At 47.9% G+C, this 23,056-nt stretch overlaps 1 protein-coding gene across 14 annotated transcripts in view; it reads left to right on the forward strand.

Annotated features, from left to right (window-relative positions):
- Nucleotides 1–23,056, forward strand: part of CIITA (class II major histocompatibility complex transactivator) — a 60,415-nt gene that overhangs the window by 14,989 nt on the left and 22,370 nt on the right. For 6 of the 14 annotated variants that reach the window (XM_023231151.1, XM_023231158.3, XM_023231156.3 and 3 more), the window contains 7 exons: nucleotides 15,023–15,169; nucleotides 15,409–15,504; nucleotides 18,417–18,479; nucleotides 18,675–18,755; nucleotides 21,248–21,292; nucleotides 21,772–21,918; nucleotides 22,392–22,541. In XM_023231151.1, coding sequence (XP_023086919.1) covers nucleotides 15,023–15,169; nucleotides 15,409–15,504; nucleotides 18,417–18,479; nucleotides 18,675–18,755; nucleotides 21,248–21,292; nucleotides 21,772–21,918; nucleotides 22,392–22,541 — 729 coding nt within the window. The remainder of the gene's footprint in view (nucleotides 1–15,022; nucleotides 15,170–15,408; nucleotides 15,505–18,416; nucleotides 18,480–18,674; nucleotides 18,756–21,247; nucleotides 21,293–21,771; nucleotides 21,919–22,391; nucleotides 22,542–23,056) is intronic. The other 8 variants (XM_023231152.3, XM_023231160.3, XM_023231159.3 and 5 more) reach the window with 5 other exon arrangements.

A 23,056-nucleotide genomic window follows, 5' to 3' on the forward strand; every position in this document is an offset into this window, starting at 1 on the left:
TAGGATGCAGGTTCCTGGGCTCACCCCCAGGCCCCGTTGGCTAGGCCTGGGGTGAGGCTGAGACCGTGACTCCAATGTTCGCTTGTGGTGCAAAAGTCCCCAGGGCGGAGACACTGGGAGGCGCTAATGTGGTCTCATCTCTTTACTCTCTCCCTGTTACAAACCCTCTATCAGAAAAGAAGTCCCAGGAGGCGTTTTGTTTTGTTTGTTTTGCTTAACACCACATAGCAAGCAGTTTGCAGAGGGAGGATTTGAACCCTGGTCTACTGAGAGCCCAGTCCAGTGCAGCAAGCAGATGTGAACCTCCATAAACGCAGGGCGGGTCCCAGGCAGTCAGAGAGAAACCTGTTGATACCCAGTCTGTCTGATGGCTGGGGCTTGGTTTCATGTCCTAAGACCCAACCTCAGATACCTTGAGAAGAGCAGAATCAGAAAATTAACCCAAGGACACTCTGGGTCAGTTCCAGGCAATCAGGGAAGTGGCTGGAGGGAGGTACTAAGCTTCTGGACTTAGCCTTGATTTGCCTTGAGTCACCCTGACAAGTGACTTGCACTCTCTGAGGTTCATCTGTAAAATGGATAAAACATGAGAGCTTGCTTGATGATGTCTGATGTGCACAGAAAAAGCACTTTGGAAAACCACCAAAGAATATTCATGCATTGGGAATAATTATTATAGATCCTAAAGGGATTGTTTAGTAAGATCAGAGAGGGGCCGGGCGCAGTGGCTCACACCTGTAATCCCAGAACTTTGGGAGGCCGAGGCGGGTGGATTGCTTGAGGCCAGGAGTTCAAGACCAGCGTGGGCAACATAGAGAAACCCCATCTCTACTAAAACGCCTTTTTGTGTTTTAGCCGAGCATGGTGGTGCATGCCTATAATCTCAATTACTTGGGAGGCTGAGGCACGAGAATTGCTTGAACCCGAGAGGCGGAGGTTACCTGAGAGGTGGAGGTTACCTGAGAGCAGAGACCGTACTACTGCACTTCAGCCTGGGCAACAGAGCAAGACTGTCTCAGAAAAAAAAGAAAAATCAGAGAGGAAAGCATAGGCAGATGGGAGGTTTCCAAAGACCAAGACACACACAGTCAAAAGACAATTCAGAAAGAGGCATTAGTTACCACCGATTCTCATAGGAAGGACATAGATACTTTTCAGATTCCTTCAATCCTTCTTGCATCAAGGACAAAGTCTCTTGATCTTCTCTGATCTTTGAAAGTGCCCTAATGCTTGCTAAGATTTCTTTTAAACAAAGTGATAGAGAAGTTGACATTATTTTAGTAACATTGTTTCTTTTTCAACCACAAGTGATACTGTTGGTTTGGTTTTGCTTCTCCATTTACACGTGGGAAAAAAAGTTTTCTTTCTGTAATATGATGGCAAAATACATATAACATAAAATTTACCATTTTAACTGCTTTCAAATGTACAATTCAGTGGCATTAAATATTTCCAACTGTTGTGCAACCCCCACTATCATCCTTCTCCAGAACTTTTTCATCCTCCCAAACCGAAACTCTACCCAATAAGCAATAACTCCCCACTGCTCCTTCCACCCAGTTCGTGGTAACTCCAACTTCCTGTCTCTATGTTTTGGGCCACCTCCTATAAATAGAATTACACAATATTTGTCTTTTTGTGCCTGGCTTCTTTCACTTAGCATAATGTCTTCCAGGTTCATCCTTGTCATGGCACGTGTAATTCCTTTCTATGGCGGAATAGTATTCTAATATGTGGACATCCCATATTTTGTTCATCCATTCATTTGTTGATTGATAGACAGGTGGGTTGTTCCTACCTCTTGACTATTGTGAATAATGTTGCTAGGTACACGGGTGGACAAATATCTGTCTGACTCCCTGCTTTCAACTCTAGAACGCTGTCTTTTAAAATCGGTCAGGAAAATACTGAGGTAAATTGTACAGCAGGTGATATGTCAATATGACCCAAAAAATTGTAAAGATGGAAGACGAATGCCTGCAGTTTGGGAAACCGCATGAGCGGAAAGACCTGGAAGCTACTGTAAAATCTAGGCTGAGGGTCTGGTGACTACTAGACCAAGGGCATGGCAGCAGAGGGCAGCTGAGAGACTTCAGGAAGGAAACATGTAAGAATTAAGAAAGGGGCCCAGTGCAGTGGCTCATGCTTGTAATTCCAGCACCTTTGGAGGTCAAGGCAGGATGATGGCTTGAGACCAGCAGTTCGAGACCAGCCTGGGCAACAGAGCAAGATCTCTTCTTAGAAAAAAAAAATGCATAAATTAATAAAAATAAATCTTTGAAAATACAGATTCCAGGCCAGGCATGGTGGTTCACACCTGTAATCCCAGCACTTTGGGAGGCCGAGGCCAGCGGATCACCTGAGGTCAGGAGTTTGAGACTAGCCTGGGCAACATGGCGAAACCCTGTTTCTCCTAAAAAAACAAAATTAGCCGGGCGTGGTGGCACATGCCTGTAATCCCAGCTACTCAGGAGGCTGGGGCAGGAGAATCACCTGAACTTGGGAGGTTGAGATTGTGGTGAGCCGAGATCACACCATTGTACTCCAGCCTGGGCAACAAGAGTGAAACTCTGTCTCAAAAAAAAAGAAAGAAAATACAGATTCCTGGGCCCAGCTGCAGACTCCCTGAATAGAGCCACTGGGGGTGAGGCCCAGGACGCTGTGTTTTTAACACCTTTCCCAGGTAATTCTCATTCACAGCCAAGCCTGCCAAGGGCTGGACTCCATACTCAGATCCCAGCAAGCAAGACTGGCTCATGGTTCATCTTGGGGTCTGCAGCACCCAGCAGAGTGCTGAGGGGACTATGTTAAGTAGAGCTGGATAGGTCAGGACTGGAGTGTGGAGCCTGGCTTTTCTAACTGCAGTCACAAGATCCTGATCACTCCACCCCCTACCCCAGCACCAGGGTCAGGTTCCTTTCCAGGAAAAACTTGTTGGACTCCTTTCGAGGTCATTGACTGCAGCTAGGAGTGGCATGCAGAGGGGAGGCCATCTGGAGCTGGGACAGACCAGGCAAGTGGGGAAGGGAACTCTTATCCCAACCCTGCATTCTGGACAGGGACTGAAGGTCTTCTGGCTGCAGCTCATACAGCTCATCTTCATTCTTATCCTGGGACCACCAGGTCCCTTATCCGCAATAACTTTACCCTTCACTGGCAAATGCACAAGCCGGAGATGATGGCTCATTTGAGTTTTAAGATTTTCCAAGTTGCTATGAGGTCAAGGTCCTCAATCGGGACCCAGAGAAGATAGGTGGCTTGCCTGGACTTTCAGAGGGGGCATCTGTGGTGTCTTTTGTGGGGTTCTGTAGGATTTCCAGGCCCCTCTTGGAGGAAAAATAGAAGTAAGTTGTCTCAGGTCAGATTGCCTGGAAAGCCAAGTAGGAGATGGAGATTTGCATACAGGAGGTTTACTGCGGGCAGTCACAGGAGGGAACGCCCAAAGGAAAAGGGAAGAAAGCAGGGTTGGGAAGCAGCAGGAGTTGAGGTGCAATGCAGTCACAATAGAGGTCTTAGCCAATCCCATAGCTGGGACAGCAAGGAAACTAGACCTTCACACCCCTCATCTACCTCCTGTGCCCCCATACAGTCATAGCCTCCCCCATGATGAACATTCAGCACTAGACTGATATATTTGTTATCATCAATGAACCCACATTGATGCATCATTATTACCCAAGGTCCACAGTTTGTTTATATGAGGGTTTACTCTTGATGTTGTAGATTCTGTGGGTTTACAGATATATGATGTCATGTATATGACACTACAATATCACACAGACTTGTTTCACTGCCCTACAAATCCCATGCTTTGTCTATTTATCCCTCCCTCTCTCCCCCATAACCCTGGGCAGCCCCCGACCTTTTTATCTCCATTGTTTTGCTTTTATCAGATAAATAGCTGGAGTCATACGGTATGTAGCCTCTTCAGATTGGCTTCTTTCACTTGGTGGAGTTGTGTTTTTATTTTTTTAAATTAGTTTCATGTATTTATTTATTTTTGAGACAGGGTCTTACTCTTTCTCCCAGGCTGGAGTGCAGTGGCACAATCACGGCTCACTGCAGCCTCGACGACCTCCCCAGGCTCAAGGGATCCTCCCACCTCAGCTTTCTGAGTAGCTGGGACAGCAGATGCACACTACCACGCCCAGATAATTTTTGTATTTTTTGTAGAGACGGGGTTTTGCCATGATGACCATGCTGCTCTCGAACTCCCGGGCTCAAGTGATCCACCCACCTCAGCCTCCCGAAGTCCTAGGATTACAGGCATGAGCCACCACGCCCAGGCTGAGTTGTGTTTTTAAACTGTACTCTGTACAGCTTATTTTAGGCAAGAGAGGTTTCAAGGACAGAGTTGAATCCTGCCTCTCCTTGCCCCAATCACCCATCCCTTCCAAGTCATCATCTTTCCAGAAGTCAGAGCTAGAAGGGACCTGAAAAGGGCCTCTAAGCCACAGGTGTCAAACCCAAGAACCAAAAAGGCCATAATGATGTGAAATGTGTCCTGGCAGAAGGCAATAGGGAGTAGTGGAGCCTCTGGCGATCCGATTTAACCACAGCGCTCTCTTCACCTGTTCAGGAATTTAGGATCCATGTAAAATTTCATCTGAAAACCACTGCTCTTGTGTGACCCTCTTATTTAACAGATGAGGGCCCTGGGGACCAGAGAGGGGAATGGGCTTGCCCAAAGTCACACAGCCTCTCAGAAGCAGAGTAGTGCCCGTATCTCAGGTCTCATGACTCCCTGGGTCAATTCCATGCCACCAGGCTACTGTAAACACTGCCGTTTCCATGACCGAGTGGGTCCTTTTTTCTCTAAACTGCCTCCAACTGCTGAGAAGCCCTTTGGCTAGGGATTGGAGCCAGTTTTGCTTTGTTTTCAGCTTTCCTGCTCTGAAGTTACTTTGTTTGCCAGAGGCTGGTTGGTTCAAACCCAAAGGGCAGGGAGCTGCAATGGAAATCCATCCAAGGGCACTGGAATCGGGATGGCAAAAAGGAACAGCAGGCAGGTGTCAGCGGGGAGCAGCTCTTTGCATCCCGCAGCTCCCAGAGAGCTTACCATTCATTCATTCATTCATCCATTCATTTATGAGACAAGGTCTCACTCTCTTGCCCAGGTTGGAGTGCAGTGGTACAATCATTGCTCACTGCAGCCTCAAGCTCTTGAGCTCAAGCCATCCTCCTGCCTCAGCCTCCCAAGTAGCCAAGACTACAAGGGCACTCCACCACATCCAGTTAATTTTTGTATCTTTTATTTCTGAAGAGATGGGGTTTCACTATATTGCCCAGGCTGGTCTCAAACTCCTGGCCTCAAGTCTTCTTCCCTCCTCTGCCCCCCAAATTGCTGGAATTACAGGTGTGATCACACACAGCTTACCTCTTAATCACCTTTCCATCTGAGCTGGCAGCAGAGCTGGGAAAGTGCACCCAACACCCCAGATGCTGCAACTTTAGTGTTCCTCCTTCTTCTCTGTGTGGAACTGCCTGTTTGGGTACCCAGGGCCAGTCACCTCCAAGACCCTCTGTGGAAAAAGACCCTACTGTGCACCTCGATTCCATTGCAGGACAGGACAGAATTGAATCCTGCTTCTCCCTGCCCCAGTCACCCATCCCTCCCAAGCCATTATCTTTCCAGCAGGTCAGAGCTAGAAGGGACCTGCGAAGAGTGGCAAATCCAAATGCCAAAGGGGCCATAATGATGTGAAATGTGTATAGGCAGAAGGCAATAGGGAGTAGTGGGGCCTCTGGTAACAATTGTGTGTACTCTATATAGAGATATTGTGATACACACACACACAGAGTTATTTTGGCTTGGGAAATGGAACAAGTAGGCCTATCGACCAGATTCAACTTTTGATTTTGCAGCCAAGCCCCTGTTGCACAGTTGAGGAGCCTGCAGGTCAGAGAGGGGATTTAGAGCCAACCAATAGCAATATTTCCAGACCTCTCCTGAGATGAAGCTCATCTGACTTCCTGCCCCCATTACACACATATACATGCGTGCACATGCACACACGTCTTCCACTCTCCCTGCCTTGAGGACAAATGATCAGAACCTGCAACCGTTTCCAGGCCCATAAGCCCCTGAGCGCTGCAGTGTTGCTACATGCCTTAGTTTCCTCTCCATCTGTTGTGACCTCCTCGTGCCACTCCAGGAAGTGAAAGTCTTGAGACCAGTCATTTCTCTTAAGTCCTCTCTCTGTCTCATTCTCCTGGGATACTACACTTGGTTTGCAAACAGCAGGCTGGAGAGCGAGGGGCTTCTTCCTCTACCTCCAGCTCCTCCTCCCCCATCCTGTTCCAAGTCCAGTATGTTCTTCTCTCTTCCCCAGGACCCTGGGCTATTAGGTAAAAATCAAGCCACCCCCAGACAGCCTATGCGGTGGCAAGAGCAGAGGTTTGTTTCTTTGTGAGCATCTATAGGTACCAGGCTCTGTGCAGGCCCTACTGTTGGTGAGCCACAGAGGTATCGACCCCATCCCATGAAGCCTCCTTCTTTTCTTTTTTCTCTTTTTTTTTTTTTTTTTTTTGAGACAGAGTCTCGCTTTGTTGCCCAGGCTGGAGTGCAGTGGCTTAATCTCGGTTCACTGCAACCTCTGCCTCCCAGGTTCAAGTGATTCTCCTGCCTCAGCCTTCCCAGTAGCTGGGACTACAGGCACCCGCCACCACACCCAGCTAATTTGTGTATTTTTAGTAGAGACAGGGTTTTGCCGTGTTAGACAGGCTGGTCTCGAACTCCTGACCTCAGGTGATCCACCCGCCTCACCCTCCCAAAGTGCTGGGATTACAGGTGTGAGCCACCGCGCCCAATGAGAAGCCTCCTTCTTTTCAACCCTTGGAACTTTAAACCTTCAATTAACTGCCCAGCCCAGCCCAGGTCATAGTACACTAAGATCCTTGGTTCACATGAGGGATTTCTCTTCATTAATGTCCCTATTTCCCATATTGGGTGCCCATTCTAATGCATTTCAGGTGTATCCTTCTGTTTATATGTGCTCTTATAAAACATATTTTGCCTTTTTTAGATGAAGTCTCACTCTGTCACCCAGGCTGATTTTTCTATTTTTAGTAGAGATGGGGTTTTACCGTGTTGGCCAGGCTGGTCTCAAACTCCTGACCTCAAGTGATCCACCCACCTCAGCCTCCCAAAGTGCTGGAATTACAGGTGTGAGCCACCACGCGCGGCCACAGTTTCTTACTTTTGCATTCCATACTATGTTATTAAGATCTACTTGCCTTGCTTCTGATGCATTTGGTCTTTGCTTCTAATCATGGACATTGTTCTCTATGGAGTTCAGTGTTTACTTTTCACCTGTCCACACCCCCAGTGATGGACACCTAGGTAACCTCCAACCCTCTGTCAACACAGATAACACAGCAGTAACCATCCTCAGATAGGTTCTCCTGGGGAGTTGTGGGAGAATTTCTTCGGAATGTATAGACCCAAGAACTGAATTGCCAGGCTGTAGGATCTACATATCCTTAGATACTCTACATGATGCCAGGTCGTTCTCCAGAGCGGCTCCATCCATCTACATTCCCACAAACCCTGTGTAACCAACACTTGGCATTTCCCAGATTTCTAACTTTTGCCAGTTGTACAGTATCAAATGACACCTTGCTGTTTTATTTTTGGAGTTTACATGTTAGTACCACTTACTGGCTAAGTCACTTTAGGCAAGTCACAACAACCCAGTGAAGTAAGCACTGTGCCGATAAAATGCAGTCAATTCTGTGACTCAGAGAGGCTGAGTAACGTTTGCAAGGTCACACAGCTAGTGTGGAACTGAGATTTGAACCCACAGCCTGCACCCTTAACCACTATGCTATTATTATGTTTTGTCTCTCTCCTAAAATACCATCTGGGTCTACATTGCAAGCCTCTTTGGCAGGGACTGTGTGGCAAACCTCTTTGGGGCCCATAAGGAACTGAGCTCGGCGACTTTCTTATGGGGTGCTCAGTAAATCACTGTTTTACAGCGTTAGAGGGGAAAAGTGAGAGATGTCTAAGTCTTAGAGTTTATCTGGGAGCACTACGGGGCGCTTGAGCAAAAGGAGAACTCATTTGAGCTATTACGCCCACAAGAAGCTGTTTGGGGTCTGGTCCTGGTAGATAGGCTTTCCTAGGCCCCTGGCTTCTCAACATCATCAGGCCCCAGGAAGCAGCTTGTCATGAGGTTGGGGAGCAGGTTGGTGTTGAGGTGGGGGGCCTTTGGTGAAAGGAAAAGGAGAAGACTGCCAGGCAATGAGTAATCAGAATCTCAAAAAGACTCAATGGAAGGGGTTCCCACACTCATTGAAACGGAGGCTCGGAGGGCTAAGGTCATATACTCAGGATCAAAGGCAGAGCAGAAACTCAAACCGTGTCTCTAGGCACACCGTTCAGAGGTCTTCCCATCATTCCTCAGGAGGAGAAGTTCATGGGCAAGTGTAGGGAAGTATTCCTTCTCATGCTTTTTTTTTTTTTCCTCTGAGACAGAGTCTTGCTCTGTCGCCCAGGCTGGAGTGCAGTGGCGCAATCTCGGCTCACTGCAACCTCCGCCTCCCGGGTTCAAGCAATTTTCCTGCCTCAGCCTCCAGAGTAGCTGGGATTACAGGCACTCATCACCAAGCCCAGCTAATTTTTGTATTTTTGTAGAGATGGGGTTTCACCATGTTGGTCAGGCCGGTCTTGAACTCCTGACCTCAAGTAATCCGCCAGCCTCGGCCTCCCAAAGTGCTGGGATTACAGGCATGAGCCACCACCCCGGCCTCCTTCTCATGCTCTTTAATCACAGTTCAGAGCAGTGCTGGAGGCTTTTAGGGATAGCAAAAGAGTCTTCTTCTCCCTTGCAGTGCCTCCTTAGACCCTCAAAGATAGACTCCCCTCCTCCTGGAAGAAAATAATCTAATGAACTGGATGTGATCTCAGCGCCTGCATCTGTAAAATGGGTATAATAACACAAATCTCCCAGAGTTGCCACTAACAGTTAAAACAGAATAGTAAATGCAAGGCATCTAGCACAGCCCCAGACACAAAGAAATCTTCCCTGGTCACTCTCACAGAGGTAAGAAGTCAATAATAAAAACGGCCATCACACATATTGTACTCACCATGCAGAAGTTGTGCCGCCTTAAGCTACTGTTCATTCAGCACTTACTGGTCGCCAGTCTGCTTTCTAAGGGCTCCATGCAACTTAACTCCCCTAATCCTATAAGTTGCCAATTACTATTATTCCCCACTTTACAGATAAGGAAACTGAGGCTCCAAGTGGTTTAAAAAATGAACTTGCCCAGATTGTAGTGTGTTGGCGGGTAGGGATAATCTCAAAGTTGGGAAATTTCACCCCAAAGCTCACCATCTGAGCTCCCATTCATCTCCCACCAGCTGACATGGAACATTATGCTGCGCACAGAAGAGCTGCATGCACTGATCTCCAGCTCGTTTAGGTCTGAGTTAGAACATTCCGGCAACACTTGATTTCCCTCGGGGGAGAGGGAAATGAATTGTTATTTCAGACATCCACTTAGTGTCTATACTTAGTCTTTCAAATCCTTCAGCTGTGTGAAGTGGGGATGAAAATGAACCCTAAAAAGGCCTTTTGATGGCAAAAAGATCAGGAATATTTTCTCAAGTTGGATGCGGAAGGTGGTGGCTCAGGGGGAAGCACAGTTTCAAAGAGGACCTTCTATTTTTTTTTTTGAGGCGGAGTCTTGCTCTGTCACCCGGAGTGGAGTGCAGTGGCCGGATCTCATCTCACTGCAAGCTCCGCCTCCCGGGTTTACGCCATTCTCCTGCCTCAGCCTCCCGAGTAGCTGAGACTACAGGCGCCCGCCACCTCGCCCAGCTAGTTTTTGTCTTTTTAGTAGAGACGGGGTTTCACCGTTTTAGCCAGGATGGTCTCGATCTCCTGACCTCGTGATCCGCTCGTCTCGGCCTCCCAAAGTGCTGGGATTACAGGCTTGAGCCACCGTGCCCGGCCCAAAGAGGACCTTCTAAAAATACTGCCCATTTACCAGAAAGACACAGACCACACCTCTGCCCTGCCCCCAGATGGCTCCTCAAAAGGAGAAACGGTCTTGCCACCCACACCTTTCCTCGCCAGGGTGGTGGGGGGCCAAGAGCGATTCAAAAAAGCTGTAGAGTGGGCTGAGGCTTTGGAGATGGGTAGTTGGGTTCAAATCTCAGCTCACTAATCTCTCTGAGCCCGTCTCTTCATCTGAGAAACAGGAATACAAATAGCTGATGTAAGTTAGACCAAATGGGAAAACGCCTACGAGTCATGTCATTTGGTGCCTGGCACTTGCTGGGCACTGTGAATTCTAGTTCTGCATCTTTGCCACGGATGAAGAGAGGCTGCCATGTGCAGAAACATGCTGAGAGCTGGGAGGAGGTGAGCTTGAGGGATGCGGTCCCTGCCCTCAGGGATTGCTGAAGGGCTGTCTCTCCTGCCATGGGATGATCAGGGCCATCTTTTCCCTACAGCCTGCTCTGGCATTGTGGGTTGGAGAAACAATCCAACAAAGGGGCCTTTGAAGCACTTTCTAAGCATCTATAGCCATAGGAAACTTGGGTCTGGGGATAGAGGAAAGTCCCATGCCAAGATTCAAGTAGATGTTGGTGTGACTGGGAGGCAGCTGTGGCGTTGTGGTGAAACCTAGAGTCTTGGGCCTGAGTTTCAGCTTTGACGTCCCCTAATGTAATGGGCTTCCTTTGAGTGTGGACAAGGGTGATCATTTGATTGGGAACATTTTGATTGGGAGGAAAGAGCACCAGCCTGGGGGTCATGGCGGCGGAGGGGTGGAGTGGGGGAGCAGGTGCAGGGGCAGCCACCGACAGTCTACGGGGTCTTGTGCAAGTCATGTCCTTCCCAGGCTCTCAGTCTTGTCATCTGCAGAGTGAAGGAAAGAGGTCAAGCTTGAAGGTCCCTGCCAGACCCAACGCTGTGAGAAAACTGAGGTTGGGTAACTTGCCCAAAGTCCAGAGTCATACAACTCATTCATGGAGTTGCTAGGGTCCGTCTGGAGCTCTTGTCACGAGGTCACACTGCCTCAAAGAGGAGGCAGAGTGCTGCAATGTAGGTTCTCAATAAAGAGCATGTGTGGAATGGGAGACGGGCAGTAGGCAGGAGTTGGGGCAAAGGAGTCTTCTCTTACTGCTCTGAGAGAATAGATTTCGTGCCTGTGTCCCTGACCAAGGGGCTGAGAGAGGTGGAGTGTCCCGCCCCCCAACCACCTCCCAGCTTTGGCCTCACTCCAGGAAAAGGGTTGTGGCCCCATCTTTCAGTTCTGCTTCCTCTAGTCACGGCTGGCTGGGACCTCGCTGCAAGCCGGTTATGTTTGGATTCCTGCAGCCCCCACTCAACCCCGTCACGAACAAGTGGCCCCAGCCAGTGCCCCAGCTTGGACTGGAAAGATCACTCTGTGACATCCAGGGTCTATGCTGAGCCTCTCCACAGGCAGTGAGAGCTGTGGATGAGTGAAAGAAAATGGATCTCTGGGCTGGGCGTGGTGGCTCACACGTGTAATCCCAGCACTTTGGGAGGCCAAGGTGGGTGGCTCACCTGAGGTCGGGATTCGAGACCAGCCTGACCAACATGGCAAAATTAGCCAGGCATGGTGCCAGGTGCCTGTAATGCCAGCTACTTGGGAGGTTGAGTCAGGAGAATTGCAGTGAGCCAAGATTGCGTCACTGCACTCCAGCCTGGGCAACAGAGTGAGACTCCGTCTCAAAAAAAAAAAAAAAGGCCTGGCGCAGTGGCTCACGCCTGTAATCCCAGCACTTTGGGAGGCCGAGGTGGGTGGATCACGAGGTCAGGAGATTGAGGCCATCCTGGCTAACATGGTGAAACCCTGTCTCTACTAAAAATACAAAAAAAAAAGTTAGCCAGGCGTGATGGTGGACGCCTGTAGTCCCAGCTACTCAGGAGGCTGAGGCAGGAGAATGGCATGAACCCAGGAGGCGGAGGTTGCAGTGAGCCGAGATTACGCCACTGCACTCCAGCCTGGGTGACAGAGCGAGACTCCGTCTCAAAAAAAAAAAAAAAAAAGAAAGAAAAAACAAAGAAAAAAAAAGAAAGAAAATGAGTCTCTGGAATGGGGTGACGACCTGTGTGTGTGTTTTCTCATGAGTTTACCCTTCAATTTATTCTCTTCTGGGCCCAGAATAGGGCAATAGGAGGCTCCCTCTGGTCCTCCAGCTTCAGGGCCAGCTCTCTTCTTACCTCCTCCAGGAATCTCCCTCTGTTTCCTTCCAGCTTTCATCTGCATGTCATGTGTGGTGGGTTGAAAGGTGGCCCCCCCAAAATATATATCTGTATCAAATCCCTGGAACCTGTCAGTGTGACTTTATTTGGGAAAAGGGTCTTCGCAGATAGAATTAAGTTAAGGGGCTGGGTGCAGTGGCTCACTCCTGTAATCCCAGCACTTTGGGAGGCTGAGATTGGAGGATCACCTGAGGTCAGGAGTTCAAGACCAGCCTGGCCAACATGGCAAAACCCCATTTCTACTAAAAATACAAAAATTAGCTGATCATGGTGGTGAGCACCTGTAATCCCAGCTACTCAGGAGGCTGAGGCAGGAAAATCACTTGAACCGGGAGGTGGAGGTTGCAGTGAGTCGAGATAGCACCACTGCACTCTAGCCTGGGAAACAGAGCAAGCCTCTGTCTCAAAAGAAGGAAAAAAAAAAAAAAAAAAAAAGAATTAAGGATCTTGAAATGACATCATCCTGGATTATCTAGGTGAGTCCTAAATCCAATGACAAATATCTTTATAAAAGAAGAGACTTGAGACATGAGGAATAGGTGATGTGGCCACTAAAGCTGAGTTTAGAGTGATGCAGCCACAAGACCACAAGTCGAGGATCACCAGTAGTTCCCAGCAGCTAGAGGAGGCAAGAGAGGGTTCTCCCCTAGAGCCTCCGGAGGGAGCATGGCCCTGCTGACACCTTGATTTCAACTTCTGGCCTCCAGAACCATGAGAGAATACGTGTTATTGTTCTGAGTTACCTGGATGCTGGTACCTTGTTTCAGTAGCCCTGGGAAACGAATATACCATGGAAATATGGACCTGAACCAGGGATCAGGGCAGGGGCCTTGGAGTCATACAGATGAGCCTTCAGCTAGGTTTTCCCCAGCAAGAGCTGCATGATCTTGAGGAAGCTGCTTGTCCTCTCTGAGTCTCAAGTTCTTCATCTGCCAATGGAGACAATAATGCTTACTTCCTAGGTTTTAACAGCTTTATTGAGATGTAATTCACATATCATACAATTTGCCCACTTAAAAAGTCCAGTTCATGCCTGTAATCCCAGCACTTTGGGAGGCTGAGGAGACAGGCGGATCACTTGAGGTCAGGAGTTTGAGAGCAGCCTGGCCAACATGGTGAAACCCTGTCTCTACTAAATATGCAAAAATTAGCTGGGTGTGGTGGTGGTGGGGTGCCTGTAATCCCAGCTGCTCGGGAGGCTGAGGCAGGAGAATCGCTTGAACCTGGGAGGCAGAGGTTGCAGTGAGCCAAGATTATTGCACCCCTGCACTCCAGCCTGGGTGACAGAGACTCCGTCTCAAAAAAAAAAAAAAAAAAAAAAAAAAAAAAAGTACAATTCAATGGTCTTTTGGGAATACTCAGAGAGTTGTGCAACCATCTCCCATCCCCACAGTCAATTTTAGAACATTTCATCACCCCCTAAAGAAACTCCATACCCATCAGCAGTTGTTCCCCATTTTCTTCCAAAATCCCTCTCCACCAAGCCCTAGGCAACCACTAATATGCTTTCTTTCTTTAAAAACAGAATTAATAGAGATAGGCTTTTGCTATGTTGCCCAGGCTGGTCTTGAACACCTGGGCACAAGCAATTCTCCTGTCTCAGCCTCCCAAAGTGCTGGGATTTCAGGCATGAGCCACCATGTCCTGCCCCTTCTACTTTCTGTCTCTATGGATTTGCCTGTTCTGGACATTTCAGATAAATAGAATCATACAATATGTGACCCTTTGTGTCTGGCTTCTTCACTTGGCATATTTTTTTAAGGTTCATCCATGTTCCAGCATGTATCAATGCTTTCTCCCTTTAATGGCAGAATACTTTATTGTACAGATAAGCAACAGTTTGTTTATCCATTTATTTTGTGATGGATATTTGGGCTGTTTTAATATTTTGGCTATTACGAATTATCCTACGAACATTCGTGTACGTGTTTTTGTGTGGATATATCTGGTTTTTCTTGTTTTCTTTTGTTTTATTAATATATAATATTATACATATTTATGGAGTACATGTGAATATTTATTACATGCATAGAATATGTAATGATCATGTCAGGATATTTGAGGTATCCACATCTGGGATTGTTTAAAGATTAAATGAAATAGTGTTAAAAGTATTTAATATGCCCTTCAACAAACGATGAGGAAATCTTAGAATCTGCTCAGACTCCTTCAGTTTACACATTAGGAAACTGAGGCACAGAAAGGAGCAGAGACTTGCTCAAGTCCACCCAAAGCAGTAGAGTATTTTAGTTAAATGCAGGGCCTTCAGTCAGACTGTCTGGGTTCAAATCCTGGTTCCACTTGGACATGGGTTTCCTTACATAAATCACTTCACCTCTCTGAGCCTCGGTTTTCTCATATGCAAAGTGAGGGTAATAATAGTACGTTCCTTACATGTTTGCTAATATGAGTATTAAATGTGACAGCTCATGTGCTCGGCATATAGGAGGTGCTTTATAAATCTTAGCTGTTACCACTCATGGCATTGCCAAATGTGGGACAGGTCTCCTGACTCTCTTGTGTGAGATTGCTGGAATCTCCACTTCCTAGTTCCCTCTTCTACCTCCTAGGTATCTTCTCATATGTTTGTAAGTTCCTTGGAGGAAGGCAATGTGGCTTCCTCTCTCCACCACCCTAAGCATATAAGAGGTGCTGAATGAGCACTTTTATTCACTCCGCGCATCCCCAGCCCTCACCAGCTGGGAGTTGTTGCAGGTATCAATCCTCTGCCTCTTTCCAACACCCTGTGAGGTGACTGAGCATGTCTTCCCTCCCAGGCAGCTCACAGTGTGCCACCATGGAGTTGGGGCCCCCAGAAGGCGGCTACCTGGAGCTTCTCAACAGCGATGCTGACCCCCTGTGCCTCTACCACATCTATGACCAGATGGACCTGGCTGGAGAAGAAGAGATTGAGCTCTACTCAGGTGGGCCCTCCTCTCTCTGGTCTCTTCTGGTATCCCCTACCCCTCATCTGGCTGTAGAGACGGCAATCAAGGGAAGTTCTGGTTCTTGTGCTCCCGTCAGCACCACGGACAGCTCCCACGCCAGTGGGACGCTCTCTGCAGTAGGGATGATCTCCTAGCCCCACCCCGCCTCTCCCTCGTTCCCCACCAGCCCTCTCCCCAGAAATTCCCTGCTTCATCCAAGGGACTTTTCCTCCCAGAACCCGACACGGACACCATCAACTGTGACCAGTTCAGCAGGCTGTTGTGTGACATGGAAGGCGATGAAGAGACCAGGGAGGCTTATGCCAACATCGGTGAGGAAGCACCTGAGCCCAGAAAAGAACAATCAAGGGCAAGGGTTCTTTGCTGTCACTTGTCAATATCACCCATTCATCATGAGCCACGTCAGGCCCCTCCCACAGAAATCATTGCAAGGGTGATGCGGAGCAACGGCTGGAAGAACGGAGACTCCGGGGAAGAGCGGGGAGATGGAGGCCAGTGGGAGAAATAGGTCCCTTCAATAATGACCACCAAGAAAACAAAAATCTCATGTTTACATCCTCCACCTCCATGTCTATACCCATTTCTGCTTCTTGCTCTTCTGTCCGTCCTTCCTACAAAGCCCATACCATACACCTCTTTCCCTTTTCCTCCCAGCTCCTTAGCCAAACTCTAGTATTTGTAAACACTAGCATTTACTGGATATTCATAGTATGCTCATTGCTGTCCATATATTATCATCTGAAATCCTTACAACAACAAAGGAAATACATATTATTAGTTTCTGTCTTTTACAAATGAGGAAATTGAGGTTTAGAGAGGTGAAACGACCTACCCAAGTTTTCTTTAGTAATGTGCAGATCTGAAATTCTAACCTAAGTCTTTCTCATTTCAAAGTCCCCATTTTTAACCACAAAAAAGAAAGTGTCTGGGGTTGGAAGATTTGCTAAGGCTTAAGCAGAGAAGTTAATTTGCAGCTTTAAGAAGAGCTACAGCTTTCAGACAAGGGCAGGACTCTTGGGAAGAGGTGGTGGTGGTGTTGCGGCTAGTGGTTTGTTTTTGGGGGAGATAAGTGGGATAGAGGATCCCCTCTCACCAGCATCACCACCACCTCATACAGAGCCTCTATTGAAATAGAAAAAAGTGGTCCTATTCTGGAGGATGCAGCCCCTACCAGGAAGTAACTGCTTGGCTAGCAAAGTGCAAGCTGATTCCTGCCCCCATTTTCCCTGTTGGTTTGGGGCACCCTTGTGCAGTGAACAACCTGCAAAACTCTACTTAATGGTCCTTTTCCTGGCAACCCAGGATCCACAGCATTCAGCACTTCTGTGCTTGATCCAAATGTGGCCAGTATTTCCCCAGAGCACAATTTATTGAAAATCATACAAGGAAGAAAATGAAGGGGACTAGTGATAGTTCATGTTTCAGAAATTACAGAACTGAGAGCTTGATGGTTTCCTCCCCTTCCTGGGGATTTACATAGGGGAAGCAGAAGTGATTGGGGCTGAGGACATTCACATTTCCTCACAACTGGAGGCAGTCATTAAGGATTTGGGCATGTCGTAGTATTTGTTTCTCCCCTCCCACCGCCCCCCCCCCCGCCCCGTTAGGGGCATCTCCACAGGCAGTGGAAGCTGTCTCAGCAAGTAGGTGAGGCAGTGTGTTAGTCCATTTTCTGTTACTTAAAACAACATACCTGACATTGAGTAATTTATAAAGAAAAAAATTATTTCTTAATGGTTATGGAGGCTGAGAAGTCCAAGGTTAGGGGCTGCATCTGGTGAGGGCCTTCTTGCTGGTGAGGACTCTCTGCGGAGTCCCGAGGCAGTGTGGGGCATCACGAGGCAAGAGGTTTTGGTGTGATAGTCTCTCTTCCTCTTCTCATAAAACCACTAGTCTTACTCCCATGACAACCCATCAATCTATTAACCTGTTTATCCACTAATCCATGAACAAATTAACCCCTTCATGAGGGAAGAGCCCCAATCACCTCTTAAGGGCCCCACCTCTCAATATTGCCACATAGGGGATTATATTTATACATGAGTTTTGGAGAAGACAAATATTCAAATCATAACAGGCAGCTTCACTCAAGTCTGCTTCTCAAGTCTGTGGGTTTTCTCTCTGCTTCTGGAAGGTGAAGCCCAGGCCTGGGCAGGTATTCTTTCGCAGCATCCTGAAATATGACCTTAGCTTCCAAATGTGTAAAATGGAGATAATATTCACACTCACCATCATGGGATGGTTGTAAGACTGAATAAGTTACAATGTGTAAAGTATTTAGAAAAGGAATTTGCACAGAGTAAGCATTCAATAGATGTTAGGTACTACCCCACAACCACCATCATCATTATTATCACCATGATTATTATCATCTTCATTTTCATCACCTTCATTATGGCCATGATTCCATTCCTCAGCTCAGAAGCCTTCTATGGCTCTCCATTGCTTATAAAATCAAGTCCTACCTTTCCCCAGTATGAAACTTCTACCACCGTCACCTATCTCTCAGGGTTTCCAAAACATACTCTGAACATCTTTCCTCACTCTGTCACTATGACCCAGAAAGCTATCTTTTCTCCTTCTCCCAGACTCTGCCCCATCTTTCAAGGCCTACTTCCAGGATCTCTTCCTCCAGGAAGCCTTCCCAGATTGCCCCATCCTACTATACACTTATTTTCTCGGACCTCGTGTCATGGTGCGTGTATTCCAAAGGCTCCGAGCTATGTACCCCTTTATATAGTTACCACTATTTATTGAGTGCCTACTGTATACCAGCTACTGTGTTGGATGCTCTAGATGTAGAACCTCTAATTATCACCATCGATCCCTGGGTAATAGGTATTATTTATTCATCTTATACAGATGAGGAAATGGAAGCCCAGAGTGGTTAAGTGGGTAACCCGAGATTGCACAGCTAGTAGGGCTAGTGGAGAGGAGAGGTGGAATTTGAACTCAAATCCTGCAGTAACTCTACCATTCTGCCTTGCTCTTCTTTGTAGCAGTAGATAAGTTTTCATGGATACATACCTCACCTCTTCAATTAGATTAAGAGCCCCTGGAGCGTCAGTGTTCATTCATTTGTTTAATCATTCATTCATTCAACAAACATTTCTTGAGCCCTTACTGTGTGCCAGGTCCAGAGGGTCTCCAGCCCAAGGCCTGGCACACAGTAGGCCTTCAGTGAGACCTTGCTGATTGACTGCACTTTTCCTTGTCTGGGCAGCGGAACTGGACCAGTATGTGTTCCAGGACTCCCAGCTGGAGGGCCTGAGCAAAGACATTTTCAGTAAGTTTGTGGGGGTGGTGGGGGGACAGGTCTTGACTCAGCCTGCATTTCCTGCCTTCTTCCTTGGGGGGCGCCCTAATATTTGATGACCATTCATTTATGGGCAGTCAGACCCCTCTCCCCAAGGTGGGGACAACAGAGACTCACCTTGGGCTTCCACTGATTGTGTGAGTTGGTCTCTGGTTTTTCTCAAAGTAGAGCACATAGGACCAGATGAAGTGATCGGTGACAGTATGGAGATGCCAGCAGAAGTTGGGCAGAAAAGTCAGAAAAGACGTGAGTGAGCCCCTCCCTGATCCAACCTAGCCTTGCTTGAGACCTGGCCTTTCCTTGACTCCAAAGCCTGCTGTGGCTCCAACTTGCTTCCCTCACTAAGTCCTGTCTGGCTGGGAGGCACTTTAAAAGCCAACAGGAGCTTTAAAATGTACATCTGATTATTTCATGGCCCCGATAACCCTCCAATGGCTACAAAATACATGCCACAAGGCCTGCATGGCCCTTCCTCCCTCTCCAAACCCACTATGAGCCACCACACTTCAGCCACCACCAGCTTCTCCACTCCTGTAACCCATGTGCCCTTTCAAGCCTCAGGGCCTTTGCATTTGCTATAGTCTCTACCTGGAATGCTCTTCCCCCAGTTCTTCCCATGGCTGACTCCTTTGAATCTTTCTGGTCTTGGCTAAAGTGTCACCTCCTCCTGGAACCCTTCTCTGACCACCCTTCTGTGTAGATTAGCTCAGTTATTCTCACCTTGTGTGTCTTTTTCCTTGCAGTTTAGCGCTCATTACTATCTGGACATATTTTATGCCTTGCTCTACCACTGTTAGCACAGGGATCTCGTCTTTCTTGCTCATGACTGCTTCCTCAGCATCTAGTGCAGTGCCTGGTATGCAGTAGCAACTCAATAGATAGCTGTTGAATGAAAACACCTGCAAAATGGGTGTAACAGTTAACTGAGTACTTACTATAGGTCTGACTATGGGTAAGCCCTGTATCTATTTATTTATTTTTTAAACGGGTGAATCGCACACAGGGTATAAGAATTTTAAAAGTGCAAAGAATATTCAGTGAAGGCTGGGCGCGGTGGCTCATGCCTGTAATCCCAACAGTTTGGGAGACCAAGGGGGGTGGATCACTTGAGGTCAGGAGTTTGACACCTGCCTGGCCAACATGGTGAAACCGCGTCTCTACCAAAAAGTACAAAAATTAGCCGGGTGTGGTGGTGCGTGCCTGTCATCCCAACTACTCAGGAGGCTGAGGCAGGAGAATCACTTGAACCCAGGAAGCGGAGGTTGCAGTGAGCCAAGATCACGCCACTGCACTCCAGCCTGGATGACAGAGTGAGACTCTGTCTCAAACAACAACAACAAAAAGCATATTCAGTGAAAAAAAAAAAAAAATCTCCCTCCCACTTCTGTTCTATAGTTCCCTCAGTTTTGCTATCTTAGTCAACCTATGTGACCAGCTTCCTTTTTGCCTTGTCGAAAATAAAACAAGCCCTTGTATTTGCTTTAATTTTCCATGCAAATGGCCACATTTTATTTACACTGTTCTGCACTTTGCTTTCTTCATTTACTATGTCTGGGAGGTCACACTCCATATTATTGAGGGAGAGGACATGGTCCTATCTTCAGCAGCTTATTTATTTTATTTGTTTTTCTTCTTTATGTTTTCATTTGAAAAATATTTCCCCCCAAGATTTTATTATGAAAGTTTTCAGCCGGCTGCAGTGGCTCACATCTGTAATCCCAGCACTTTGGGAGGCCAAGGCAGGCAGATCACCTGAGGTCAGGAGTTTGAGACCAGCCTGGCCAGCATAGTGAAACCCCATCTCTACTAAAAATACAAAAATTAGCCAGGCATGGTCGCGAACGCCTGTAATCCCAGCTACTGGGGAGGTGAGGGCAAGATAATCGCTTGAACCCAAGAGGCAGAGGTTGCAGTGAGCCAAGATTGCGCCACTGCACTCCAGCCTGGGCAAGAGAGCTAGACTGTGTTTCAAAAAAGAAAAAAATGTTTTCAAGATACAGAAAAGGTGAAAGAATGGTGCTATGAAGGTCCATATACCCACCATGTACCACTTTGATTCTACAATTAATGTTGGGTTTTATTCATCTTATCACATCTCTATCCATCTGTCCATTCCTCTATCCATCCACCTACCCATTCATTATATTTTTGGTACATTTCGATGTACATTTCAAATGTAAATTGCAGATTTACACTTCCCCTTGTGTACTTCAGCATCCTTTATTTTAAGGTCATGTGGTGTTTCCTTGGGTAGATGAACCATAATTTGTTTAAGCAGACCCTTGCTAAGGGATACATGGGTTTTTAATCTGTTGATGTGAGTGCTTGATACTCACGGATTTCTGGCATACTCCTGCAATGTAGGAACCACCACCCCCATTTCACAGATGTGAGATCAAAGGTTCAGAGAAGCTACATTGCAAAGGCACAGCTAGGAAGGGATTCAATAGCAGGTTGCTTTGTTTTGTTCTGTTTTGTTTTTTAGCTCAAACCCGTGTTGTGTCCCCATTTGTGGCTAGGTCTTTTCTGCTGCTGCACTGCCTGGGGTGGTTTGAGATGGGATTTGGGTTCAAGCTAAGGAGCTGGGGTTGGAATGGTTAGAGGAAGGGAGGTAAGGGGACGTGCAAGACCACTTCCCAACCTTGAAGTTAAGGCCATATGGCCTGCTGGAGTCCTGAGCCCCTCCTGGCTTGGGACATCCTCTCCTTGGGGCAGCTGACCACACGTTCTCTCTGCAGCCTTCCCAGAGGAGCTTCCGGCAGACCTGAAGCACTGGAAGCCAGGTGAGCAGGGCAGGTGGGCTGGGGTTGGGAGGGGTGGATACCTTGGGGAGGGGATGCAAGAGATTGAACTCCTGGCCCAAGTCAGTTGGGGATGGTGCATGGTACAGCCCCTGCCCTTCTTTGGGCAAAGCCTGAGAGCTTGGGGCCTCTTAGGGTCCCCCGAAGGGCTCACAACTGTTTGTGGAAGGTGGTAGGGCCTTGGAGCTAACAGACTGTTCATAGGTTCTATTCCGCCCCACCTCTCCGTGTGGAAACCCTAGGGTCCTGCTCAGTAAAGCTCTCAGAGCCAAGTCACAGGGAGAGGACTGGGGGGCTGCCTGGCACAGAGCAGTTGCTGATCAACACAGCTGCAGCCAGGGCTGAGAGGATGACAAGCATTTTCTCTGTCAGGAGAGAGATCCACGCCACTCTGGGGCCCTCCCCATTGCAGGAAGGCCCCTCCAAGCACCCAGCCTCTAACACAGCCCCCTTCCTCACAGCTGAGCCCCCAACTGTGGTGACTGGCAGTTTCCTAGTGGGACCAGTGAGCAGCTCCTCCACCCTGCCCTGCCTGCCACTGCCTGCTCTGTTCAACCAGGAGCCAGCCTCCGGCCGGATGCGCCTGGAGGAAACCGATCAGATGCCCAGTATGTTAGGGGGCTTGGAGAGGGTGGACTTTCTCCCTCTTGGGAGGTGGATAAGGAGTTGACACGAAGGCAGGGACTGCCAGGAACTGGACCTCCCCTCTCCCCCACCCTATCAGTGTCACTCACCTCTGCCCCAGCCAGTTTCATCCTTGGGGCCCCCATCAGTTCAATCCCTGGCAGAGAACGTGCCTCAGAAGGAAACACATCCATGCAAGGATTAGGAGGGAATCTCCACCAATTAGGGCATTCACCTGCCAGCCTCATTCATTCATCAGTTCTTCATGGAGCCCCTTCTCTGTGCCAGCTGCTCTGCTAGGTGCTAAGAATGCCATCAGGGCAGGACAGAAACAGCTACTGCTCTTAGGGAAATTAGGGCCCTTTAGGGAAGTCAGACATTAATAAAATAAGCAAAAGCAGAATCACAAACACAGGTGCTATGCAAGATCCCACCTCACTGCCTTTGTCTCTTGCAGTGCCTTCCTCTTCCTCTAGTTCCTCGTTGAGCTGCCTGAATCTCCCTGAGGGACCTGTCCAGTTTGTCCCCACCGTCTCCACTCTGCCCCAGGGGCTCTGGCAAATCTCTGGGACTGGAACAGGGGTCTCCAGTATATTCATCTACCACGGTGAGTGCAGGGCCTGGCTCCCGGACCACCTCTCCTTCCTACCTGACTACTCCCTGACTTCATCCTCCCCATACTCCACGTACTTGGTAGTGGTGCCCTAGCACCTTCTCATGATCCTCCCTCCCCAGCACAACTTTCTCTGTCCCCATTTCCCAAAAATCAAAGCAGAGGGGCAGAGATTTCTGAGGCAGTCGGGTGCATGACCAAGAGTGGTTATATGGCTTTCCATATGTTGCTTTTGCCTTCTGACCCTTATTTTTTCTTTATTTTTTACATGTTTTTGTTTTTAAATTGCTACATCAATACATGCACATTAATAAGCTAACGATAAGTGATGTTTGCAAGAATTCACTGTCTCACTCTTTTAGTATGCTGATGTGAATAGTTTGGTGTGCATCTTTGCATAGCTTTCTCTGATTTGTCTTGTTTCCTAATCAGTAAAATGGTCCCTACTGACGGCTTGTGAATTGTTCCAGGGAAGGTGTGTTTGGGCTTTTAGGGATGGGGCCAGGAGG

Source organism: Piliocolobus tephrosceles, chromosome 17, assembly GCF_002776525.5.
Source record: "Piliocolobus tephrosceles isolate RC106 chromosome 17, ASM277652v3, whole genome shotgun sequence".
Lineage (NCBI taxonomy): Eukaryota > Metazoa > Chordata > Mammalia > Primates > Cercopithecidae > Piliocolobus > Piliocolobus tephrosceles.